Source organism: Ruditapes philippinarum, unplaced genomic scaffold (genome assembly GCF_026571515.1).
Source record: "Ruditapes philippinarum isolate M1 unplaced genomic scaffold, ASM2657151v2 ctg2204_1_1_1_1, whole genome shotgun sequence".
Lineage (NCBI taxonomy): Eukaryota > Metazoa > Mollusca > Bivalvia > Venerida > Veneridae > Ruditapes > Ruditapes philippinarum.
In genome coordinates, this window is record NW_026860548.1 from 329,109 (window position 1) to 352,683 (window position 23,575).

At 30.9% G+C, this 23,575-nt stretch overlaps 1 protein-coding gene across 1 annotated transcript; it reads left to right on the plus strand.

The window, feature by feature from the left end:
• Window positions 1-2,394: 2,394 nt before the first annotated feature.
• Window positions 2,395-21,423, plus strand: LOC132760561 (2-hydroxyacyl-CoA lyase 1-like). Its single transcript, XM_060752560.1, has 15 exons — window positions 2,395-2,535; window positions 5,207-5,311; window positions 5,765-5,805; window positions 6,055-6,135; window positions 6,770-6,920; window positions 7,884-8,091; window positions 8,355-8,490; window positions 10,438-10,543; window positions 12,427-12,510; window positions 13,612-13,773; window positions 14,898-14,998; window positions 15,656-15,814; window positions 16,928-17,032; window positions 18,070-18,256; window positions 19,079-21,423. Exons 1-15 carry the CDS (start codon window positions 2,428-2,430, stop codon window positions 19,118-19,120), a joined length of 1,776 nt encoding a protein of 591 aa, XP_060608543.1. The 5' UTR covers window positions 2,395-2,427; the 3' UTR covers window positions 19,121-21,423.
• Window positions 21,424-23,575: the final 2,152 nt, after the last annotated feature.

Here is a 23,575-nt window from a genome sequence, read left to right on the forward strand (position 1 = left end):
GATTGTACGAGAAATATAACTATGATGTTAACGAGTATGAAATCTATTTTGAAAACTAACAAAAGCAAACAAAGAATAACCTTGTATTAGTTTTGTAATCAACAATGCATATCTTGAAAAGGAAAATAAATATTGTTTAAAGGGCATTTTACAAATTCTGGGTTTGGGTTAGAAATGTTGTTTATGGGTTCTGGTCGCGGTGACATAAAAGCAATTGAATTTTTGCTTCCAGTTGTAAAGAATACGAAGGTACAAACAAAGCAAATTGATGCCTTGTTTTTAAATATAAAGACAAAAAAAATTTTTGGCAATTAAAATGTTTTAAAATAATCTATCAAAAATAATATTAATTAAATTTTGGTTTTAAAGGGGAAATTCATTGAGGGGTGTTCGCCCAAATAATGCCCCGTCACAATAGAAAATTTGATGTGGAATATGGGCTTTATTTTGGGGGGGAAAATGGGAAAAAATTGGGTTTATCGTTTTTAAAAACAAAATTTTTTATGGTAAAAGAAATATTTTTTAGCAAAAAAAGAAAATTTTTTGGGATCCATATATTTTATTTTGTTAAACAATTTTTTCTCATAAAAGGGGTTCTAAAAAAAACACTTTTGGGGAAATTAAAAATTTTTGACCTTGAAATGATGTTCCTTTAGAATTTTTAGATATGCATTTCCTTAAATACTTGAGGAAATGATATGCAATGCAATTGTATTTTACCATGCATAGAACATAATCTATTTTCGTTTTATTGTAATTTAATGTGAACACAATGCTTGAGATGTGCTCATAGTAAACACTTTCAAATGAATGAAGAGGTTTTAATGATCAGATCGAGAAAGATTTTTGAAAGAAATTTATGGTTTGTGACAGAGTATAGATTAAGACAAGGTGATATCAATTCAACGGAAACAGCAGTACCTTTAAATACTTGCACTTAACCTTTTACCTCATATATACGCGAAACAACGCACTTTCGACCCCCCCCCCCTTTTTTTAGGCCTGAAATAGTGAAAATACGTCTTATTTGGGCCCCAAACACGTTTTCGTTTGAGAAAATTATGGACTTGTGAGAGGCTTATTTAAATGACCCCAGGTCGATCATAAGGTAGCGTGTAACCAACGCTGTAAAGCCTTTGACTCTATCTCAATCCCTTGAGAAGTTGCAGCACTTTGAAATAAATTTTGATGGAAAAAATCGAGGCAAAATAGTGATTTTTGGCAATTTTGAGATGTCCCCTCGTTGCCATGGTAACAGGAAATTTAAGACTGGGCATGTCGTTACAAAGGCAATGGTCAAGTCAACATTTGTGCCAAGTTTGATTAGTATTGAAGCATTTTTCATAGTTTCATAGCAGTTTGAACTTGTAAGAGGAGGCTTTTCAGTGAAAATGGCCATTTTTCACAATATGCTCATGGGGGAAAGGGTTAAATAAATTGCATGTTTGTGTTCTAGTGAATATATATATATATATATATATATATATATATATATATATATTTGTCACGATTACGTGATTTCTCACTCGGAGGGTATGGCGTTCGAAGAGGAACCCGCGCGTAATCATATGGTTGATAGTTGACACCCAATAATAGAAATAAGGCTTAATAGAAAAAACAACGGCTCTCGCTACAAAATTCTTATTTCTTGTGCTAAGTATGTTTTTACGAGTACTCACAATTGACAACAATTGACAACATATACATGCATAGGCCTACATAAAAACAGAGGCAATTGTAAGTTAAATTAACAAATATGAATATGAGCACATAAATCTTAACTATCTGTAATCACTGGTGTTGGTGAAAAGGTTTTTCATTGGCCAGAGTCTTCTTGCTATCCTATGGACCTCCATCTCCGACTAAAGCCTCCTCTTAAGTACTATGTAAATTATGTGATAAATCGCCAGTAAACACACCAATTGCTTGGCTGAGTGTCAGTAACTGTTCAGAAAAAAAAACAGAGTCTGAGTTTCACTTGTAATATACTAGTTTTCCAGTCCCCTGTTTTTTATATTCTTTTATCCTCTTTTTAAACAACTCTTTTTAACTTTCTGGTGATTTTTGACGCGCAGACATGTCTATGTCCCAGCGATGGGTTTGACATTAACGGAAGATAGATAGATAAAATTATTCAAAGTCAAGTCCTAATAAAATAGATGTATGGAAATTATTCCTACCTTCATTGAAGGTTATATTTTTCATAAATCTGCATTATATATGTTCATGAAGTGATATATATTTCTTTAAATTAATTACGTTCAATAAACCAAGCCACGGACTTATTTTTGCAAATAAAGTTAGCTTATTTTCGGAACACAATTGCATTTTCATAACATCATAATAAGGTGTCTGTTTGCTTACAGTCAATATGGTATGGTACATGAATTGTTTTTTCATTCGTGAAACATCGGTTGTTTCCGTATAATGAATATAACCGAGGTGATCGGAAAAGAAAGGTCACATGATCTGAAAATGGCAGACAATTCAAAAGTGGAAGGTTGTGCCGTTTTGGCAAAATCATTGAAAGACCAGGTAAACTGCTTAAAATATATTTGATATGCATCAAATTTAAGAAAGAAAATCTCATTTTGACAGTGAATTAGTAATTAGTTTTTTTTTAAAGCAGATTATACATTTTTACATCACCAGGGGTCAAAAATTAGATCGAATATGAATGACAATTGCTTGCCATTTATAATAGATAAAATAAGTTGTTTGAAAACAATCTCTTTGCACGGACTCATATTGACTATTAAAGTCCGTGCTCTTTGGTTTTGCAAATCTACATATCAACATCAACTAATTCCGCCGTCATCACTTTAATTACCGGGTACAATATCAATATTTTTAATTTATGACCAGTGTTAAACATTGGTACATAATTGGGACATATTTTTTTCTTCACCAAAACAACAACCAAAACAACAAAGTTTTTGTGCAAAAGAATTTAAATCTCTAGATTTTTATGTAAAACAGAACAACATTTTACAAAATTCTGTAAAAAGCAACAAATTATAGTCTGTTAAATTTGTGCATAAGTCAGAAACAATTTTCATTTTCTACATGTTCTTATTTGTTAAAACAATTAATTTTGAGTTAAAAAGTAAAGATAGTTTTAATATTTTAAATTAAGCAAAAGAACATTTAGAAATTTTAACTGAAACATGAAAAAACTGAAGATACTCAGTATAAATATAAAATATATATGTATCATTTTTTTTTTTACCTCATAAATGAAAGAAATTGAATTAAAAGCATATACCAAATATAAAAACATGTTTCAAATGAAAATACTGCAGGTTTTGAGAGGAGGGGGTTATGAGTGGCTGGGGTAGGGTGGTATGGGGTAATGAAAATCAATTTGCCAACCCTATGATCAAACGGAGACCTCAGAAGTGATAATCACTGGTCTTACCTTACAAATATACCAAAACAGTTTTAATATGCTCTACCATTCATTAATTGTCCGATATTCATGTTGCATTACCGGATAATTATGAATACAGTATACTCTGTAGTTACTGTACATTGTTTGTCTCATGTTAAACAATCATGAAATAATCAGTTAAAAAAATTTCATGTTGGATTCTATTTTTTCTGCATCTGTATTTAATTTTAATGTCACGATTTTCAAGAAAACAAGCGTAAGCAATGTGACAATAATTTGATTTTTAAAAAAGATATGACACCAGTTACTTTCATATTATGTCATTTGAATGCTAAATGAGCCAAAAGGACTTGAAAAATATTTAAGAAAATTGATGCAAAGGAATAATTTTTCCTATTTATACATTCATGTTGTATGAAAAAGGATGATACAAATAATGCAGACAACTATTTAGGAATTACTATTTTAAGTTTTGTAGGAAAATTTTTCACAAGTATCCTCAATAATAGTCTTAATATTATTATACTGCCACAAATGAAGTTTAGGGGGTATATAGGACTAGGAGTCAGCTTGTTGGTTTAGGTCCACATCATTGTTCCGGACGATAACTAAAGTTTGGAATGAGGTGTTGTAATTAAACTTGGTACATTGTATATAGCAACCTTATATGGAAACCCCGGTCGGTGTTGCATTTAGACCCCCTGGGGTCAAGGTCACCATTACTCAAAATAGAAAAATGGTTTCCGGCCAATAGAGTTAAGAATGAGATACTGTAATCAAACTAAATGTATAGTAAGCTTAAATGAAGACGCTGGTTGGTATTGCATTTGGAACCCCTGGGGGTCAAGGTTAAGGTGAGTTGTCACCATTTCTAAAAATAGAAAAATGCTTTCGGAATGAGATATTGTAATCAAACTTGATGTATAGCAATCTTATATGAAGATGCTGATTGGTATTGATAGATCCCTACTCTGACCTTTTATTTGAATAACAATAGATTTACCCGCAAACATCAATAATTTATTGACAAATGTTTTTTTGTTAACAAAATGTTGTGGTGAAAATCTTATTATATCCACTAATCTGATAATCAGAATTGGACAGGTCAGGGATCTATGCATTGCAATTAATTGAAATAATTCTTTGTACACAGTTGATACTTCATTTACTATAGGTTGAGTTGAATTTTTTTTTCTGATCTCTTATTTTTAAATAGTCAAAGTTGCTGGTGGGGGTATTTAATACCTTCATTGATAGCTCTAGTTCTAGCTAGAGACTGAGAGTTCAGGATTGTTATTTGTTGCCAACTTGTTAATTCATAATTGGATAAAATATGTAATTTTATGTACAAACTTAAAGTTGAACTTGACTTTCACATTGTATATCACTCATCATGGATGGCTTATGTTAAAATCATTACAAAGACTTTGTTCTGCTGAATACTGGATAAAGCAATCTGTGCTGTCCCCTTCTTTCATTAAAAATATTATCAAAAGCAGAATCATATAACATGTATAAAGACAAGTATGTTCTAATATTACATAAAAAGGTGTTTAACTCTAGCAAGTGTATGTATACTTATAAAAATTTTAATCTTCCTTTGAGTTAGAATCTTATTTCAAACTTTTAACAAGAAATCTACCTTTGTCTCTGTCATTTAATATGTAGTTATCATCATAAATCTTTCTATTTAAAAGGTTTGTTATATAGATTTGAATGGTAATTTGAGATATTGCCATCATCATTTTGACATTATCATGAATGTTTTTCTGGATGCTCTGTCTTGTGTATGATGTTTTATTTGACCACATATAGGGAGTTGAGTATGTGTTTGGTATTGTTGGTATCCCGGTCATTGAAGTGGCCATGGCTTGTCAGAAGGAAGGGATCAAGTTTATTGCCATGAGAAATGAGCAAGCTGTAAGTACTACATTTCTTATTTTCTGCATTCAGTGAAGTGCAACAAAAACTATAGGATCTCAGCCGTTGGAAATTATGATTTTGTTAGTCTTGCAATTTTTTTAATATTTACTTTAAAGTAAAAATGTTTTAAAATAATCTAATTTTAAGACTAAACCAACAGCATTGAATCCATGTATTATGTAGTGTTTAAACTAAAATTTAATGCTGTTCATACTTTTAAGACTGAACCAACAGCATTGAATATATTTAATATATATATTGCAATACACTGATTATGATAAAAAAAAGGTATGAAATGAATAATCTATATCTTGTAGGATGCAAGGACTTCAATAACAAATTAGTTACTACTGGCATTAAACATCCAGTGCCTATCAATATAAAGGTTTAAAAATCAAATGATATAAGTATAAAATAAATTATCATTATACATTATATGTATAATTACAGGCATCTTATGCAGCCTCAGCCATTGGTTATATGACTGGAAAGTATGTACAGTTTGTCAGTTTATAATAAATAATCATATTAGTTTACAGAAATAGTAAGTTTATTGTTCTTGCCAAAATTTGTAGCTTTACTTCCTACTGGTAGTTTATTTTCATTATAAAAATCATCATTAATGAACTAACCATAAATGTTTAAAAAGTCTTTATCAACACTGATGAAAAAGTGCTTACATGCATTAAATTATCATAAAGGAAATAATAATAATAATTTGTCTATGATTAACTTTGTAGACCGGCAGGATGCCTTGTTGTATCAGGTCCAGGTTTGGTTCATGCTTTAGCTGGAATGTCTAATGCAATGGAAAACTGCTGGTATGTTCAATATAAATGTATTTGACATAATGTAAATTTTGTTTATACTACCACCGAACATAGTTTGGGAGGAGGGGGGGGGGCAGTATATATAGGAATCACTTTGTCCCATCCTGATGATCCCATCATAAGAACCTGTAGAGATTATTTAAAACTTGAAATGTCAATGCAATACCACAATGCAATTTGAATGAAACTAAATATAATTGATCGGTAACCCAAGTACTTTGGCATATTAGATAGGTTTCTGGTTGAATGATTTATGGCTGAGTTATGGCCCTTGAATAAAAAAGCGCTTTTGTCTCTTCAGGATGTTTTTGTCCCCTGCTACACAATAGTTGATACATGCTATAAATATCCATGACTTACAGGGATCATTCCTTTGTTGTTTGTCCTTAAAAAAAAGTACTGGTACAATATCATCCAAACTTTATTTATTGAAAACTTCAGAAAGAGGTAGCTCTGTTGTTTACCAGGCATGCGATTTACTCTTACATTAATTTATACAATGTTTTATTAAAGATCTAAGTTAAATTTGATCTTGAAAAATATCATAAAACTTTTTTTATCTAATGAAACATATGAAGTGTTTTCCCTATCAGTTTTTCTATATTATAGCTTGACTTTCCTTTAGGCCAATGATTGTAATAGGGGGCTCATCTGAGCGAGACCAGGACAAGATGGGGGCATTCCAGGAATACCCGCAAGTAGAATGCTCAAAGTTATATACAAAGTTTGCTTGTCAGCCTAGTAGGATTGAGAGAATTCCTTACTATGTTGAAAAGGTATAAAATATTTACTTCATATAGTCTTTGTTATTACACAATTATACTTTCTTTTCTTTTAAGGGTAGTTTAAAGCTGCATGCCTCTATATTAGTGAACAAACCTAAAAAAATTCAAGCTTGACATACAATACTTTGAATAATATTGATATATTTATATATCAACAGTCACAGGACTTCACACACTGTTACCCTATAAGTACTTATATCTGAAGGCTTAATATTCTGTGTTTTTTCAACTTTTTTGTTAAAACAAGGGGGAAGGTCTTAAATTTCTGCATACTTTAATTCTGTGGCAATTTAAACTTGCAATAATGTTCAGATACTGTGTCTACATGTGCAAGTAAGTGAGAAAATTTTAACAATGGAGTTAATCACATCTTTTTACTTCTAACTGGATAGTATTTTAAGCAACTATGCAAATTAAAGAGATTATGCTTATTTCATTCAGTTTTTTTAAAAAAAAATTGCAAAACAAGTATTGTTCATATATATAGAGCTTCGAATTTAGATCTTATGTCATCCTCTCATTACACATATATAGAACAAACCTAGTGCATTTGAAGTACAAAGCTGGTGAATCAATAGAAAATCTCACTATAGAAAACAATGCAACATGTATAATGTACAGACAAACCATAACAGCTTAAATTTCTGTGTGTTTTAGATCAGTGTTCTCTTTTTCCTCTGTAGAATTAAAGTTCCTATGGAAATAAGTACTGAGGGATATACACTGTATGTAAACTATGAACTTTACTGTTTCTAACAGTTTTCAACAATTTATATGTAATTCAAGTATTGTTGGCACCTCATTCTAGCATGAATTACATCATATGTTCATCATTATGTTCACCTTCTAAGAATGAGCATTAATGGGTTTACATTACATCAGAAACATGGCGTAAAAAAAGTTTTATGTAGACATCTATGCTAAGGATATAATGCTTTTGTAATTCGATTTAAGGCATACAGGAACAGTATATATGGACGGCCCGGTCCTGTTTACATTGATATGCCAGGAAGTTTTGTTATGACCACAGTTCCAGAAAAAGATGTTCGATATGTCCCTAGATGTCCACCTACACCAAAATCTTGTGCCACATCCACAGATATAAAAAAAGCCATTGATTTGTTAGCCTCAGCAAACAGCCCATTGGTTATTGTTGGAAAAGGTAAAGTCAGTTATGCTGAAGAATAAGTAACAACTGTATGTTTTCATCTAAAATTAAGGCCACAGAACATTGACTAATTGTTATTATATATGTATGTTAAAAGGCACATAACAGTGGCCATGACACATTCATCAACCCAAATTACATATAGATTTTATTGTAACTTTTCCTTGAAAAAATAAAATCAAATATTTCTATTCATGATAGTTTGACCTATAAACAATCTTTCAGAATATTTTTTAAATGATAGTAAACTGTTACAGGTGCAGCATATGCTCAATGTGAGAATGAACTGAGAACCTTTGTTGAGGGCTGTAAGCTGCCATTCCTTCCTACACCCATGGGTAAAGGTACCTTACCAGATGAACACCCACTGTGTGTGGCACCAGCAAGATCTAAGTATGACAAAAGTTAGTTTACATGATCCTCTCATTATTAGACTGTTAATATTATATTTACAGGAGGCATGCGCTCAACCAGTTTTTCTTGAATTACTCCTATTTCATATTCATATGTTTTTAGTAGACGTAAAGTAGTCAATGATTACTTAATACCTTAATTACTTAAATGGTTAAACCTTTTATAAGAAAAAAAATGATCATTTCATTTAAAGAATCAAACAAGATAGATTGTGCAAACTGACACTTGCTAAAAACAGCCATTTTATTTGAAACAAGGATTTGAAACATTTTTTTAAACATTCAATTTGCCATTGAAATTTTTATAAGAAAATTGAATCTGTATAAATTAAGTATAGACCAGATTACAGTGTGATATCATGTAAATATTGTATGCATGTAATTTATGAAAAGTTAAAGACTAGGCTTCTATGTCAAAATTTAGAATTAAACCTACTTATGAGACTGAAATAAGGAATGTTTACATTCCTGAAGTTGTATCCATCTTCGTATGTTTAACTAGGTCAAATCCTATATTATGACACTGGGAAAGCTGAGTATTTAACTGTTCTATATTTAGACAGACATACTAGAATATGACCTAGGAAAAAGTTAATATCTTAATTTTAACCTCTAAGGTAATTTTGTCTAAACTTAATCTAGATTTTGAAATGTGAATCAAAGATAAAGGACGGTAAAATTAAAAAACATGCAAATCTATTTTTATTTTATACTTATTAAATTATGAAATTTAGACAAGTAATGAAGTATTCTTATTTTTATTATGCCACATACAGTAAACTCTGCTTACATTGAACTCATAGTGCTCATTTAAACATTGTCTTTATATCTGGCCCAGTGTTCACTAAGAAAAGGTTAGGATGAGGATCAAATGATCCTGATTTTATTTTCATTGTTTTATAAAACTAAAATTGATTGCATTCTGTTAGAATTAAATTGTATATATTCAAAATTTAAAAATTTGCTGATTTGCAAAACAAAAACAATTTTTATTTTTAATTAAATCAACAAATAACAAAACAAATATAAAAATTATTGGATCAAAATAAGGATCAATTTTAGGATCAAGTTCAATAATTTGATAAACTGTAAAATTATCTTGCAAAAATAACAATAAATTTATTCTAAATTTTCATGAACATGCTATTTCAAGTCCAGTTTTATCAAGTTAATATTAAACATTTAATCTATCAGGATAAGCAATGGAGAATATTTGAGTTTCTAGTTTTTTTACCTGATCTTGAACATGATCCTTAAATCTGTGTAAACATGGGGCGTGGAGTTCACTGTTAGCATGTAATGAACCAGTTCTGTAGATCAGAAGTTTTATAGAGGTCTAAGTCATTTATAATAAACTGATTATTTACAGTCTTCATATATGTATGTGAGATTGTAATTGTCATCTCTCATACATTGATTTAATAAAGAGAAACTTAGATGATTTAAATGTTTATGTAATATATTCATTAAACTAAATATCTCCTATTCTATTTCAAGAATGAGTTATTTATTAAGAAAGATTATGAATTCTTTTGATTTCAGTCAATTGAACCATTTACTTTCTAACTGGTTTTATTAGCTCAACTTTTTTTTTGAAAAAAAAGTAGAGGTATTGTTATAGTCCTGGCGGCGTTGCCGATGCCGGTGCCATTGCTGTCCGCAAACTTGTACCTGGATCATAACTTTTTTATTTCTTGGTTCATTGTCTTCATACTTGGCCACAACCACCCTTGGGGTGTAAATTAATGGAAATTAGAAAAAAGCTGAATGTTACTTCTGTTAAATCTGTTAAAAAATATGTGATTACATCAGCATGTATTTAACAGATGAAAGAGGCACTATATAAATGTGGGATACACATGTAGAAAATAATAGAATAGTAAAACATTTAATAGTTATAATAATTAATATGATGAAATGTTTACAGAGCATTGAAGGATGCAGATGTTATTGTGTTACTGGGGGCCAGACTGAACTGGATTCTTCATTTTGGAGCACCACCTAGATTTAGACCTGATGTCAAAATTATACAGGTAGATATAATTGTATGGAGTTGATAACGATTTTATGAAGAAGCCCCAAAGCCCCAAAAATATAAATTATGCCATGTTTTTAATGATTTGACAATAGTTTTAATGTTATGTCAGTAACAGTAGCTCTAACTAAAAAACTTGTATAGAATACTTAGATTTATGAGTTTCAGTTCCCAAGAGAATATATGTCTTAGCAGTTTTGTTAAAGGCAATAAGGGTATTCTCTGTTAGTCAATATAATATTGTGAGCATGCTGGTAGTTGAAGGGATTAAATATTTAAGATCAGGTTCTGAATCTAGTCATAATTTATAAGAAGCTGTTCCTCTTATGACACTTGTACTGATTGACTTGATAGCAGAGCTGCATTACTGGTACTGATACTGGTACTGCAGTACGTACTGCAGCGATTTTGCAAGTACTGGTACTGATACTGAATTGCTCTTACAAAATTTTGCTACTACTGGTACTGGTACTGCATTACTGTCTTAAAAAGTGGTACTGCTACTGCATTACCCAGTACTTTTGGTTTTGATAAAATTTAAAATAACATCAATTTTTCTCATAAAATAAAGCTGTAAATTACATTAACTATATTTTATTTTTGTGAAAAAGTAAGTTATCAAATCTAAAGATAATTTGCTGCAATATTCCTTCAAATGTTAACATACATGTAGTATTCATCATAAAACGCACCAAAGACTTTAAGTAAAAATTAAATTAAGATAAACAAACTCGATAACACTTTACCCTAAAATATCCTTATTAAAATCTTTTATTTCTTTGTATTTACTAGTAAAAGAGCAAAATAAACACAAATTAATTTCTTCTATTCTAAAAAATCCCATTTCAAGTGAAAAAAGTGATATTGTTAGCACCATTAAAAGTTGTTATTTATATTTGCACAAGTATAATTTGAACAGAGGTGTTAAGGTGTGAAAGGCAACAAAAGACTGTTGTGTTTTAAATGAAAGATGTTTGCATTGTATTTATACAGTTGACTGGTTACTAAACAATTAGATATGACATGAATATATGTTGTAAATATTGTTTGTAAAAAGTATGTTAAAACTATAAAGTTGTAAATATGTTATGTTAACTTTAAAGCAGCATGCCTCCAGATTCATCCTAATTTTCATGAAATTTTGAAAATGTATTTAAAGGTAAAAATTGTTAAATGAACAAAGAAAGTACTTGACACATTACAATCGGCACTTAAAATCCACGTAAATTACCAAAAGAGGTCAAAATATGCATAAATAGCCCCTACTGAAGTAGTAACGCAGTAGAAATATAGTGATAAATACTACAAAATACAGTCATTAATTGCACATAAGATATAAATTATCACTTGAATCTTTAATTTGTTTACTTTTCTCAAAGTTTTAGTAATTTTTTTCCAAGTTTAATTTTCTTGAAATATTTTGGGTCATCTGGAGGCATGCAGCTTAAAAGTAAGTTATGATTTTATTTCTTTGCTGAATAATGTAAAAATTTTGCAATTATTTGTTTGACACTGTATTTATTCAAACTTTGATGGCTATATAAAAGTAATGGTACTGATACTTAATTACTTCACCAAAAAAAGTACTGGTACTGCAGTACCGAGCTAAAATCTAGTACTGGTACTGGTAATGGTACTGCATAATTTGCCAAGTACTGGTACTGGTACTTAAGTACTACACCCTTAGTACTGATGCAGCTCTGCTTGATAGTGGTTCTTATAAGCTTCCAGCTCACAAGCGAGCTAAAATAAGTTATACATGTATGTTTAACAACTTAAATTTATTACTAAAATTGGTATACTGCAGTAATTTCTAATGTTTTGTTATTCCTGCACAGCTAATAATGTTTATAATTTAGATAATTGGCATCTATATTTTAGATTGACATATGCCCAGAGGAGATAGGAAACAATGTTCCACCAGCAGTTGGTCTGATTGGAGATCTTTCTGCAATACTTGCTCAGGTAATTTTTCTTATACTCTTGTCTGTCTTTCTGTCTGTCTGTTACATGTAGAAACCTGCAATGATCATAATAATTATTTCATTTTCTTGCAATGTCATAAACTGTAGTTGCCATTGCAACAAGACAAGATATCAGAATAGTTGTGTCCTGTATTGTCATATTTAAGAACAACTTTTGGTTAAATCAGTGTAAAGTCATAGCCTTTAAATATAACATTTGTGAACTTTTGATAATTGTATGTTATCGCATGATTTCAAATGTTTTCTTTGTTCTTACTAACCCATTATACTCGGTACACTTCAATGAGCATTTGAAGACTGTATTGATATATAGCAGTACATTTTTTTCATTGATTCATATAGAAAAAAAACTCAACTGCTATATAGCTGTTGAGTTTTTTTCTCACCTTGTATATATCAGTGTAGTTTTTTTTTCACATAGACTCCAATGGGGCAGGGGTAACGAACATTCCCAGTAGCAAAAAAAAAAAAAAAAAAAATGGAATTAATAAAATAAAATAAAATAAATAAATATAATGAAAAATATAAACAATGATAATTAATGAAATGATATTAACTCGCATTTAATCAAAAGGTACATCTGCTGAATGAATTACTTCTACTGTAAAAAAGCCCTTTAATCTTGAATCAACATTGGTAACAGTTTACAATCCGCCTCTAACATTGGATGTCTTTTGTATATCTTTTTTTTTTGCAGCAGCAAAAACAACTTGAAAAACTGCCTTATCATAAATAGCTGTAATATAGCTAACGATTTATCTATTTATTTATTTATTTCTGTTACAAAAAAAAAAAAGAAAACATTATGCCATTGCGATAAAACAGTTGTAGTATATGAAACAAGTTAGTTATGAGGATATAACACTGGCTGAGCGACATTTCGGGATGTTTCTGCAAAAAATTGTCTCTGTCTAACGGCGTCACCATTTTTTAGCAGAAACACTTCTTGATGTTGCCCCAACCAGTGTTATATCCTCGTAACTAACTTGTTTCATGTACTATAACTATTACATAATGTACATGGTAATGGAAATACTGCCAATTAAATAGCATTTGACTTTATTGTATTTTCATGTTTTAGATGAATGAAGAGTTGGCGAGGCGACCATCAAAGTTTGTGTTTAATTCTGCTGCCCCCTGGTGGAAGGAATTAAATGAGAAACTAGATAAGAACAGAATCAGTGTACAGAAACAGTCACAAGACAAAACTGTACCACTTAATTATTATGCTGCTTTTGATGAGGTTTGTAATTGTCCATCTTTCAATCTGGACAAAACCATTTATCATTTTTAGGGAAACTTTCAAAATATGTACAGATTGAAAATTGATCAGTGAAGGAGTGCAGGTGGCACAGACATACCAAGTTATCTTTGTCTGCACTGGTCACATACCAAGTTATCTTTGTCTGCACTGGTCATATACCAAGTTATCTTTGTCTGCACTGGTCACATACCAAGTTATCTTTGTCTGCACTGGTCACATACCAAGTTATCTTTGTCTGCACTGGTCACATACCAAGTTATCTTTGTCTGCACTGGTCATATACCAAGTTATCTTTGTCTGCACTGGTCATATACCAAGTTATCTTTGTCTGCACTGGTCACATACCAAGTTATCTTTGTCTGCACTGGTCATATACCAAGTTATCTTTGTCTGCACTGGTCATATACCAAGTTATCTTTGTCTGCACTGGTCACATACCAAGTTATCTTTGTCTGCACTGGTCACATACCAAGTTATCTTTGTCTGCACTGGTCACATACCAAGTTATCTTTGTCTGCACTGGTCACATACCAAGTTATCTTTGTCTGCACTGGTCACATACCAAGTTATCTTTGTCTGCACTGGTCATATACCAAGTTATCTTTGTCTGCACTGGTCACATTAGTAGATTTTTAAACCGTCAGCCGACTAAAAGTTAACACAACCATTTCTGTGTGAAAAAGATAAACACTTGAAATTTGAACATAAAAAGTTGAAATTTTAGCTTCATTTTCAGAGCCTATTGTCTATACATGTATATTGCAATAAAAAAGCTCAGATGACAAATAGCTGTGGAGTATGTAGATTGTATAAACAAATGTATGGACATAATTGCTGGAGTAATACAAATATATAAACAGACACAGTGCTCTGGTGGTAAAGCTGTATGATTACAAATGCAGGAACCACAAGTTTGATTCATACTTCGCCATCTCAAATTACCAAATGTCTTTAAGATAACCCTTAAAGTAGCTTTGCATGTTGGTGCTTTACATCTATTTATGTTAAAGAACCAGTGGTTACTTCTAGAACAGAACATCTCTGTATCTCTGTAGTTGATAAAATTACAGAACATAAAATTTTCGTTTTACTGTTTATTACAGGTGAACAAATTTTTACCAAAAGATGCAATAGTTATAAGTGAAGGGGCAAACACTATGGATATAAGCAGATCTTGCATACCCAATGCATTGCCTAGACACAGGTATAAATATTTTATATAACATACAGTTCTTTCAACAATTAACAAAATTAATCTCAATCTTTTTGTGAATTCAATATTATTGTCCAGGTACTCATGGAATATTTTTCAAACATTGAAGAAAAATATAAGAGGTTTCATTCTATCCTATGTTAATCAATAGACTGTGAATCTGAAATATGTATTGTTCAGATTTTCAGGTGTTAAAACTAAATGTATTTCATTTATTGACTTAAAATGTAAACATTCTTTCTTAAACATAGTAGAAATTTTACTCCGAAGTAAAAAGGTACTCCCATGGCATAATGGTTAAAGTCACTTTTGCCTCACTACTGACCACAGATTAAAGGTTCCACCAAGGGACCCACTTGTGTCATAAATAATGTACAGAGAGGCTCTTGAGGCCTTCATGTTCCAGTTAGGCTGTAAAGTTGACATGTGACAATTTCAGTGCCAATGTGATTTAAAACGCTGTTAAATCATATTTGAAGCATTTTTAAGAGTTAATCTAAATGATGATTTTGATATTATAACTGATCAGAACTTTAATTGAAATATTGCCTATAACTCTTCTCTGTGAGATTTATGTTATATTCTCTTAAAACAGACAAACCAAATATTATTCATTAATAATATGATATAACATTGTTTAAACTATAGACTAGATGCAGGAACATTTGGTACAATGGGTGTTGGTGTAGGGTTTGCTATAGCTGCAGCAGTATATTGTAGAGACTATGCTCCAGATAAACGTGTCGTCTGTATCCAAGGTGATAGTGCATTTGGATTCTCCGGCTTTGAGGTGGAAACAGTCTGCAGGTTAGTACAGCTATTTGATATTATCATTAACATCAGGATCAATAAGTTATTGCATCCTAGATAGGGGGAAGCAACTTTGTCCACCTTGTCTGTCCTTCTGTTCATTCAGACTTGAGTGACATGGGATAAATATCATAATTCTACATTACTTAGTTTTTTAATAATCTCCCTTTATAATATTTAATAATGCTTGTCTAGAAAATAGCTTCTAAACTATCATTGAGATCTCAATGAAACTACACACGGTGGTAGAGAGTGGAAATAGGAAGAGCATTGTCAAAGAACTATAACTCTACATTGTTTAGTTTTTAAATTACTTCCCTTTATGATACTGAAGTAGTTTGTCTGGAGAGTAACATGAAAAATAGCATGAAAAGTATTGAAGGAATTTGATTAAAACTTCAAAAAGTGATAGATACTGATGAAAGGATGTGAAGTATCAAAGAACCCTAATTCTTCTTTGTTTAATTTTTTCATTATCTCCCTTTATGATACTTAAAATGTTAAATGCTTGTCCAGAGTATAACTTCTAAACTATCAATGATATCTCATAGAAAATTCACACATTTATAGAGACTAGTGAGAGGAAGTGCATTGTCAAAGAACCAAAACAGTAAATAACATTTTTTTTTTAGTCATCTCCCTTTATAATATTTAATAATGCTTGTTGAAAAATGTTGAATGAATTTGATTTAAAAGTCACACAGTAATGATTAGCATGATGAAGACTGCAGTGTCAAATAATTTTAGTTTTACCATGCCTAATTTTTGAGATATCCCTTCATGGTACTTAAATTTTTTTATTAATGCTTGCCAGGAGTGTTACAAGTGGTCAATTGGGTGAAGGTTACCAGACAGATCAAAAAGATTTACAATTTTGCTTATGCAGTCTTTATTGACTGATATCTTTTATATTTTCATGGTAGATACTTTGTGTTGTCCACTAATTTGTGGGTGAGCATCCATCACCTTCAGCCATATTTTTGTTTATAGACAGTTTTTAGGTTGATGTATTTAATCATATTACTTGCCTAAAATTGCTGCCTATTTCTGAGCTGTAATAAATATTTTAAGAGTAAATATTTTTTCATTTATATATTTTTATACTTCCAGATATAGACTCCCAATAGTATTTGTAATCATAAATAATAATGGAATAACAAAGAGTTTTAATGAAGAAGTGTTCAATAGTTTGGAAGAGACAGACAGACTTATCAGGCATTTATAATTTTATATACATTTTTTTCCCTTAGATTGTGATGCTTTTCATATTTTATTATCTGTAAACAAGTTTATAAGTATTTAAGGTACATAAATACAAACAGTTAAACTGAAAGTATCCAAGGATTACTAGGTTCCAGGGCTTCTGTGGCCAAGTGATAATGGTTGCTGACACCAAATCACCTGCCCCTTACCACTGTGGTTTTGAGTCCCACCAGGGACTCTTTCATGTGAGAAAGCTAGCTTTAGAAAGGTTGATGGTTTCATCAGGTGTCCCCTCATAAATGAAATAATGCACAAAGAGGTACAATACTGGAAAGTCATCATATGACCTTGACTTAAAATCTAACAAAACAGATAAATTTGGTCCCAGCTGGTAATCATCAACATCCAATGTTTTGCTTTTAAGGTCCAATCATTATCTGGCAACTACTTCACTAGCTACTGATCAAGTTTGTTTCATTGTAATTTCTTGATAATAATCTTCATCTGTATGTCAGATAAATAATTTGATTTACAGATACAATTTTTCCAGATACGTAAAACTTGGTCACATTTCATGTGTCAGACTAACAATAACGTTTGATAAAAACTAATACACTACAAATTAATTGTAGTACATATCTTCCTTTTTTCTTAAAGTGCTATCTTACATAACAATTTATATTTCTACAGAAAGTTGTAAATATGGGATGCTAAAAGAATGATTGAAGGTGTAGATTTTATTTGAATTATGGCCCTTAACTGTCAATGTTTTGTATTATAGGCAAGCACTAAAAAAGTCGAGCGCGCTGTCTTACGGACAGCTCTTGTCTTAAAGTGCTATCTTACATAACAATTTATATTTCTACAGAAAGTTGTAAATATGGGATGCTAAAAGAATGATTGAAGGTGTCTCTTTTATTTTAAAATAATCAAGTTCTTATATATTAAATATACTTAAAGTAACTAATAGCCCAGAAGTGCAATACATAAGACAATGCCTACATTATGATTGTCAACTATCACAGTACAACTGTATGACATTATTTCAGTCACCCACCAACAGTTCTCTCCCCTAATGCAAGATATGACAAAGTTCTTGAAGCGTTTGGAGGCAATGGTTATTTTGTTGAGAAGCCTGAGGATATACAGAAAGCAATGAGAGAGTCGATGGCTAACAAGAAACAAGCTTCTATGGTCAACATCATGATCAATACAATGGCAGATAGAAGAGTTCAGGTATATAATCATAATTTACACTTAACTTGCTAGATTTATCTAATTTTGAATTAGGAGCATTATACATGTATTTAAAAACGTACAGTCAGACCAGACTCTATACTTGTGGCAAAAGCTTATCACTAAGGGTTCCATCATGTTAAGGGATAAAGAGTTTAAAGCTATATTAGCAGTCTGTTCTCTATCAGCATCAAGATAATTGTCATACCTAGATAAGTTGACAGAAAATTATTTCTAAATTGAGATGGATTGTTTTGATAGAGAACATTTGATAGCATTAAATTATAATGTTCATTTCAGTGTGATTATATAGACACTTTTTTTAACTTACATTTCAAGAAATGGACATGAAAATAACGAAAGTAGGGTGGTTTATTATATTTGAAATTTTTTATTGTATAACTTGCCACTTTTTGCTTGTACTGATGTAGCCAAATTTGCCACTTTTCATGTGTAAAGTTTATTTGGCTTGGAATCGAGATGACGGTATATTTTGTTTCTCTTTGTGTTGTTGTTTATCAGTATAGCATACAGAAAGTGGCCAGTTGTGCAGAATGTTCAGTTTAAGAACAAATGAACATTCCAAGATACAATCACTGAAATATTGATAAGTAGCAATGATATATTGAAACAGGTATATACTTGTATAGTATCAAGACAAATTGCAAAATTGATAAATGTTAACTGTATGATCAATTTTGAAAAGTAAGTTCAGCACAAACAAGTTTTAAAGATAGTTGCTGACACTATATCAACATAATTTCTCATTCAGATCTATAAAATTGACAGATATATTCCAGATTTGTTTTATATTTGTTTCAGGAATTCTCATGGCTTGGCTCTATACAGCCTAGTAAGATGTGAGACTCTACATTGAACACTGGCTAACAGATGTTTGGTACATGTATATGTCTAAAAGACATATTATAACTATATATTGCCATGAACTTTGAAGATTTGCAATGAAAACTAATGTCATTATGGATTGCTATTGAAAAATGTAAGGAGAACAAAGACATTTGTTATAACTGTCTGATACCTGTTTAAAACAGCTCCTTTGTAAATTAATTGTTAGATTATATGCTAAATCACAGAACACTCTTGGTGTAAGGAAAGTTACTGAACTTAGATGGTTTATATAATTTTATTACATGCTTTTCGGTGGATTATAGAAATATATCAGTGATTTATAAACTGGTAATTTCACTGTTTGAAACAGTGAAATTATCAAATTGATAATTTCACTGTTTTGAATTTAAGCCCGTTAAGTTGTCTCAGTGAAATACCAGCGTGCACAGTACTGGAAACCAGCTTAATGACGTGACGTCGTAAATGACGTCACATTGTATTAGAATTTGGCGCGCTTTTCATTTAGTACTAGGATAAAATGTCTTTTTAAACGTTTCTTAGCATGTAATAAAAAGAAAATTTGTTTAGTTTAGTGTAAGATCGAAATATATTTCACTTCGTGAACACCAAAAGTTCATATTAGACTCGTGGCTGCGCCACTCGTGAAATATACGTTTTGGTGCTCACTCGGTGAAATATATTGCGATCTTACACTGAACTTAACAAATATCCTCTATATGTATGCAGTATGATGTTAACAAATTTCTATGTTGTGACCATCTTTATATTTGATGAAACATTTCTATTTTGACATCATAAAATTACCATATTTGGACTTTACTGCTGAGTGTTTGAAGCATTGACAATAAATCACCTGACAATCAATGATCTATATGTGTTCATATCTCCCCATAGATCATGTGATGAAATAATTCAGTTAATTTATAGGATGGCATTGGTTCAATTAAGGTGCCTACTTGTGCCTAAAATAAGGCACATATGTTAACCTGCTATCAAGTTGCCATATACATGTATAACCATTAAAGTTTAAATGAAAATTAAAACCCACCCAATATAAAGAAATGAAATAATAATGAAAAATGTTCATATAATTCTTTTTGTATATTTTCTAATCATTGTATTGATTTTTATATACTGCAGACTGTTTTGTTGCAGTTTTTGTTTGTTATAATCACATAAAAACAATTTTTGTGACATCATTGTTGAAAACTTAGTCTGTAGCTAGCTGTGATAATTAATATACATGTATGTATTTGTTTTATATAAATGATTCCATATAATTTTAATTATTTAAATTTTATTGAATTAAAAGGATTTTTGTATTAGTTCTTTTACATTCTTATATGAGGAATACCTTACTGTCACCGTTCCTGGATGGCAACATATACAGTTTAACGATTTCACCATTTCTTCTTGTACACCACCTGCCCTAAGCTAAGCAGAATGAACAAGAAACATCAAAAAGGGGAGCCTATGGGCATGCTATCAGTCATGTTTTTTATGGGTTATCTATATATAGAATTGATGTTATATTTTCATGTACATTTACTTTGAGAAGAAGGCCACAAAGTTGTGTGGTGCAGTTGAAAAGCATACAAAAAATAAATATGCATGCTATTTACTCTTAAACACAGAAAGTAAATGTTATTATTACCTAAAAAGGCCATATTTTCAAAAGAATGTGAAATAGCAAATACGGTAAAATTTAAGTGCAAATACAATGTATTTCATGTTTAATAACATGTCAAATTAATTATTATGTAACCAGAAGATTAAATCTGGTTTTTCTTTGTTCATATTATCAATTTAGCTGACTGTACATTGTACTTAATAAGTTGTAAAACTTTATGACTGATAAAATATCCAGGTGATGATTGTTGTTAAGTAACATTATAACTTCCATGTTGCTATGTTACCTTATTTTGTAGTGAAACCTTATTATTCTCTTTGTTTTTATAGGAACAAAGATGTTGAAATTTTAAACCAATTTTTAAAATTTTGTTAAGATTGAACAGTTAGAATTTGGATTTCCAAGAGATAAAATTGTAGCTTTCCACTCCAAATGATTTTTGCATGTGATAATATCTATTTCTTGACTAGCCCAACAAATTGTGTGCTTAAGGGCTTTTTATTATATAGATGATGGTCGCCTTTCGTAAAGACAGACATCTATGAAATATCAGATTATAAAATCGGACGGTCTTGCAGTCGAAATATTGATCAGGATAACCTTTGAATATTTTATGTATTATTTGTGGTATTCCACTGAGAAAGTAACATTAAATTATAAAACGAAACTTTGTGTTAGTGATTCAATCCTACTTAAGTAGGACTCTAACTTACGGCATAATAACACTCTTCTGTTTAATTTCCCAGCTCATCTATCAGACTACACAATTGGTCTTAAAATTTCCACAATACTTCACGGATAGTTTGTCTGAAAATCAAAGAATATACATGATGCATGAAAATCCATGAGATATTTTGAACAGCCATGCCCTGCAACATTTGCCCCTACAAAGGTAGATGTTCGCAATTGCAAACATGTAGCATGTGTATATGAATCAAAATGTGTCCCTAAAATATAATGGGTGCCTTTCAACAATTATTTTAAATCAAGGCACCCATTTTATATGTGACGTATATGACAATTCTAATTCTAAAAAGGAATACTTTATATATAATTAATTTCATGGTAAATAGAGATCGTGCTATTTTTAATATAAAGCAAACGATTTCATTTTTCAAAAGAAAAAATGTGATGGCCTTAGAACTAGAAATAATACTAGCGGCACACGTAGATAAACTTCTTTTTTTTCTTTTTTGCATGTTGGCTTTTTATATGGAACTGATTTTAAATATGCTTAGAATTTTATTTATTATCGGAAGAATTTATTTTCTTCCGCTGTGTACTTAAATTAGCATCATCCCATCATGTTTGATAAGACCGCATGTAGGCACGCAGTCTAGAATGGATCCTAGCTAGGATGGTAAGCGCAAGCCGTATACCTGTGACAAGCGACTAATGGTATACATATCCAAATTCTAATGTAAATAACTGGAACAAATTTGACGGAAAAAAACGGCCTTACTCATAACTCAGACAAACTTATACTCTCACTGAAAGTAATATTTTGGGAAAGAAAGCTTTGATTCGATATGCATCAATAATATAACCGTCGAGAGCTAGAAAATATAATGCCCTAGCAGCCGTATACACTATTTGTTTCTTTTAATTTGATGAGCATGCCTTAAAATATATATAATATCGATACTTTTTCCTATCCGAAGTGATCATCCCCACAACTTAGTTAGCGTCATTTTTGCACAATTCCTGCATTATTTCAACATTACCGTGTTATGGAATATACGTATACAGTGTAATTATGAAATGCACGAGTTTCTAAACTTCACATTTTTTCTTTTGTATAGGGAACGATAGAACAAAACAGGTCGGTAAGTAATTGCAGACCTGTTAAGCGGTCGGTAAGTGATTTACTAGATCGCTTTTAACAAAGGAGTCGGTAGGCAATAAACTATAACAAGCCCGTAACTTTTTATATATTGGACTAGTAGAGATCTATGCACGAGAAACGCGTGCTTATCTAAAAGATCGCCACTTACCAAAATTACGGTATGACAATAATAAACAGCAAAAGAAACATGTGAAATATTGTACAAAATGTATTTGTTACAAAAATGTTTTAAGCCACATTCAGAATCGGCATTTCTGCATATTTCGACAGGGCCAGTTTGGGCTCGTAAAACATCGAACAGAAAAGATATAATGGGTTAATATTTGAATTGCCTAAACTAGACTAAAAGCAGTACTTTTTCTTGGTCTTCTTATACACCACCCATGTAAAAGTGCGTGAATTTCGTGCAAAGCGGCTTTCAAAGCACGAGTAATATAATGACTTTATGAACTACGCAAATGGAAGTTTAATATTTTGGTTCAGTTTCTGTCCCATTTCTATGACTTCAATTAATACCAATTAATATTAAATATCTGAAAGACAAAAAATTTACTATTGTGGAGTGGGGTTAGACCTAGTTAATTTGTAACATATATATAACACATTTGAAAAAAAAAAGACATTTTCTTGTATTAAGCAGTATCCCCGTACTGCCACTTTCCGATCAGCTAACAGATTTTTCTATAATAACTGACAGTGAAATTATAAAAATAAAATTTCTCTTACAATACTGCAAATATTATCATTTCAGCTAATAAATGCAACAACTTTTTTAAGATTTTGCCTGAATTATTATTATGAATCGAGGACAAATCATGACTGACCCATTTTCCTGTTCTTCAAAATTTCACAACCACTTTTCAATCAGTTAACAAAATATAAACTGAACCACACAAAAATTGTCATACAATGTTAAAATATAACCAGTTATGTATTTTGAAGAAATTTTGACAAACTCAACTTCAGACAAATG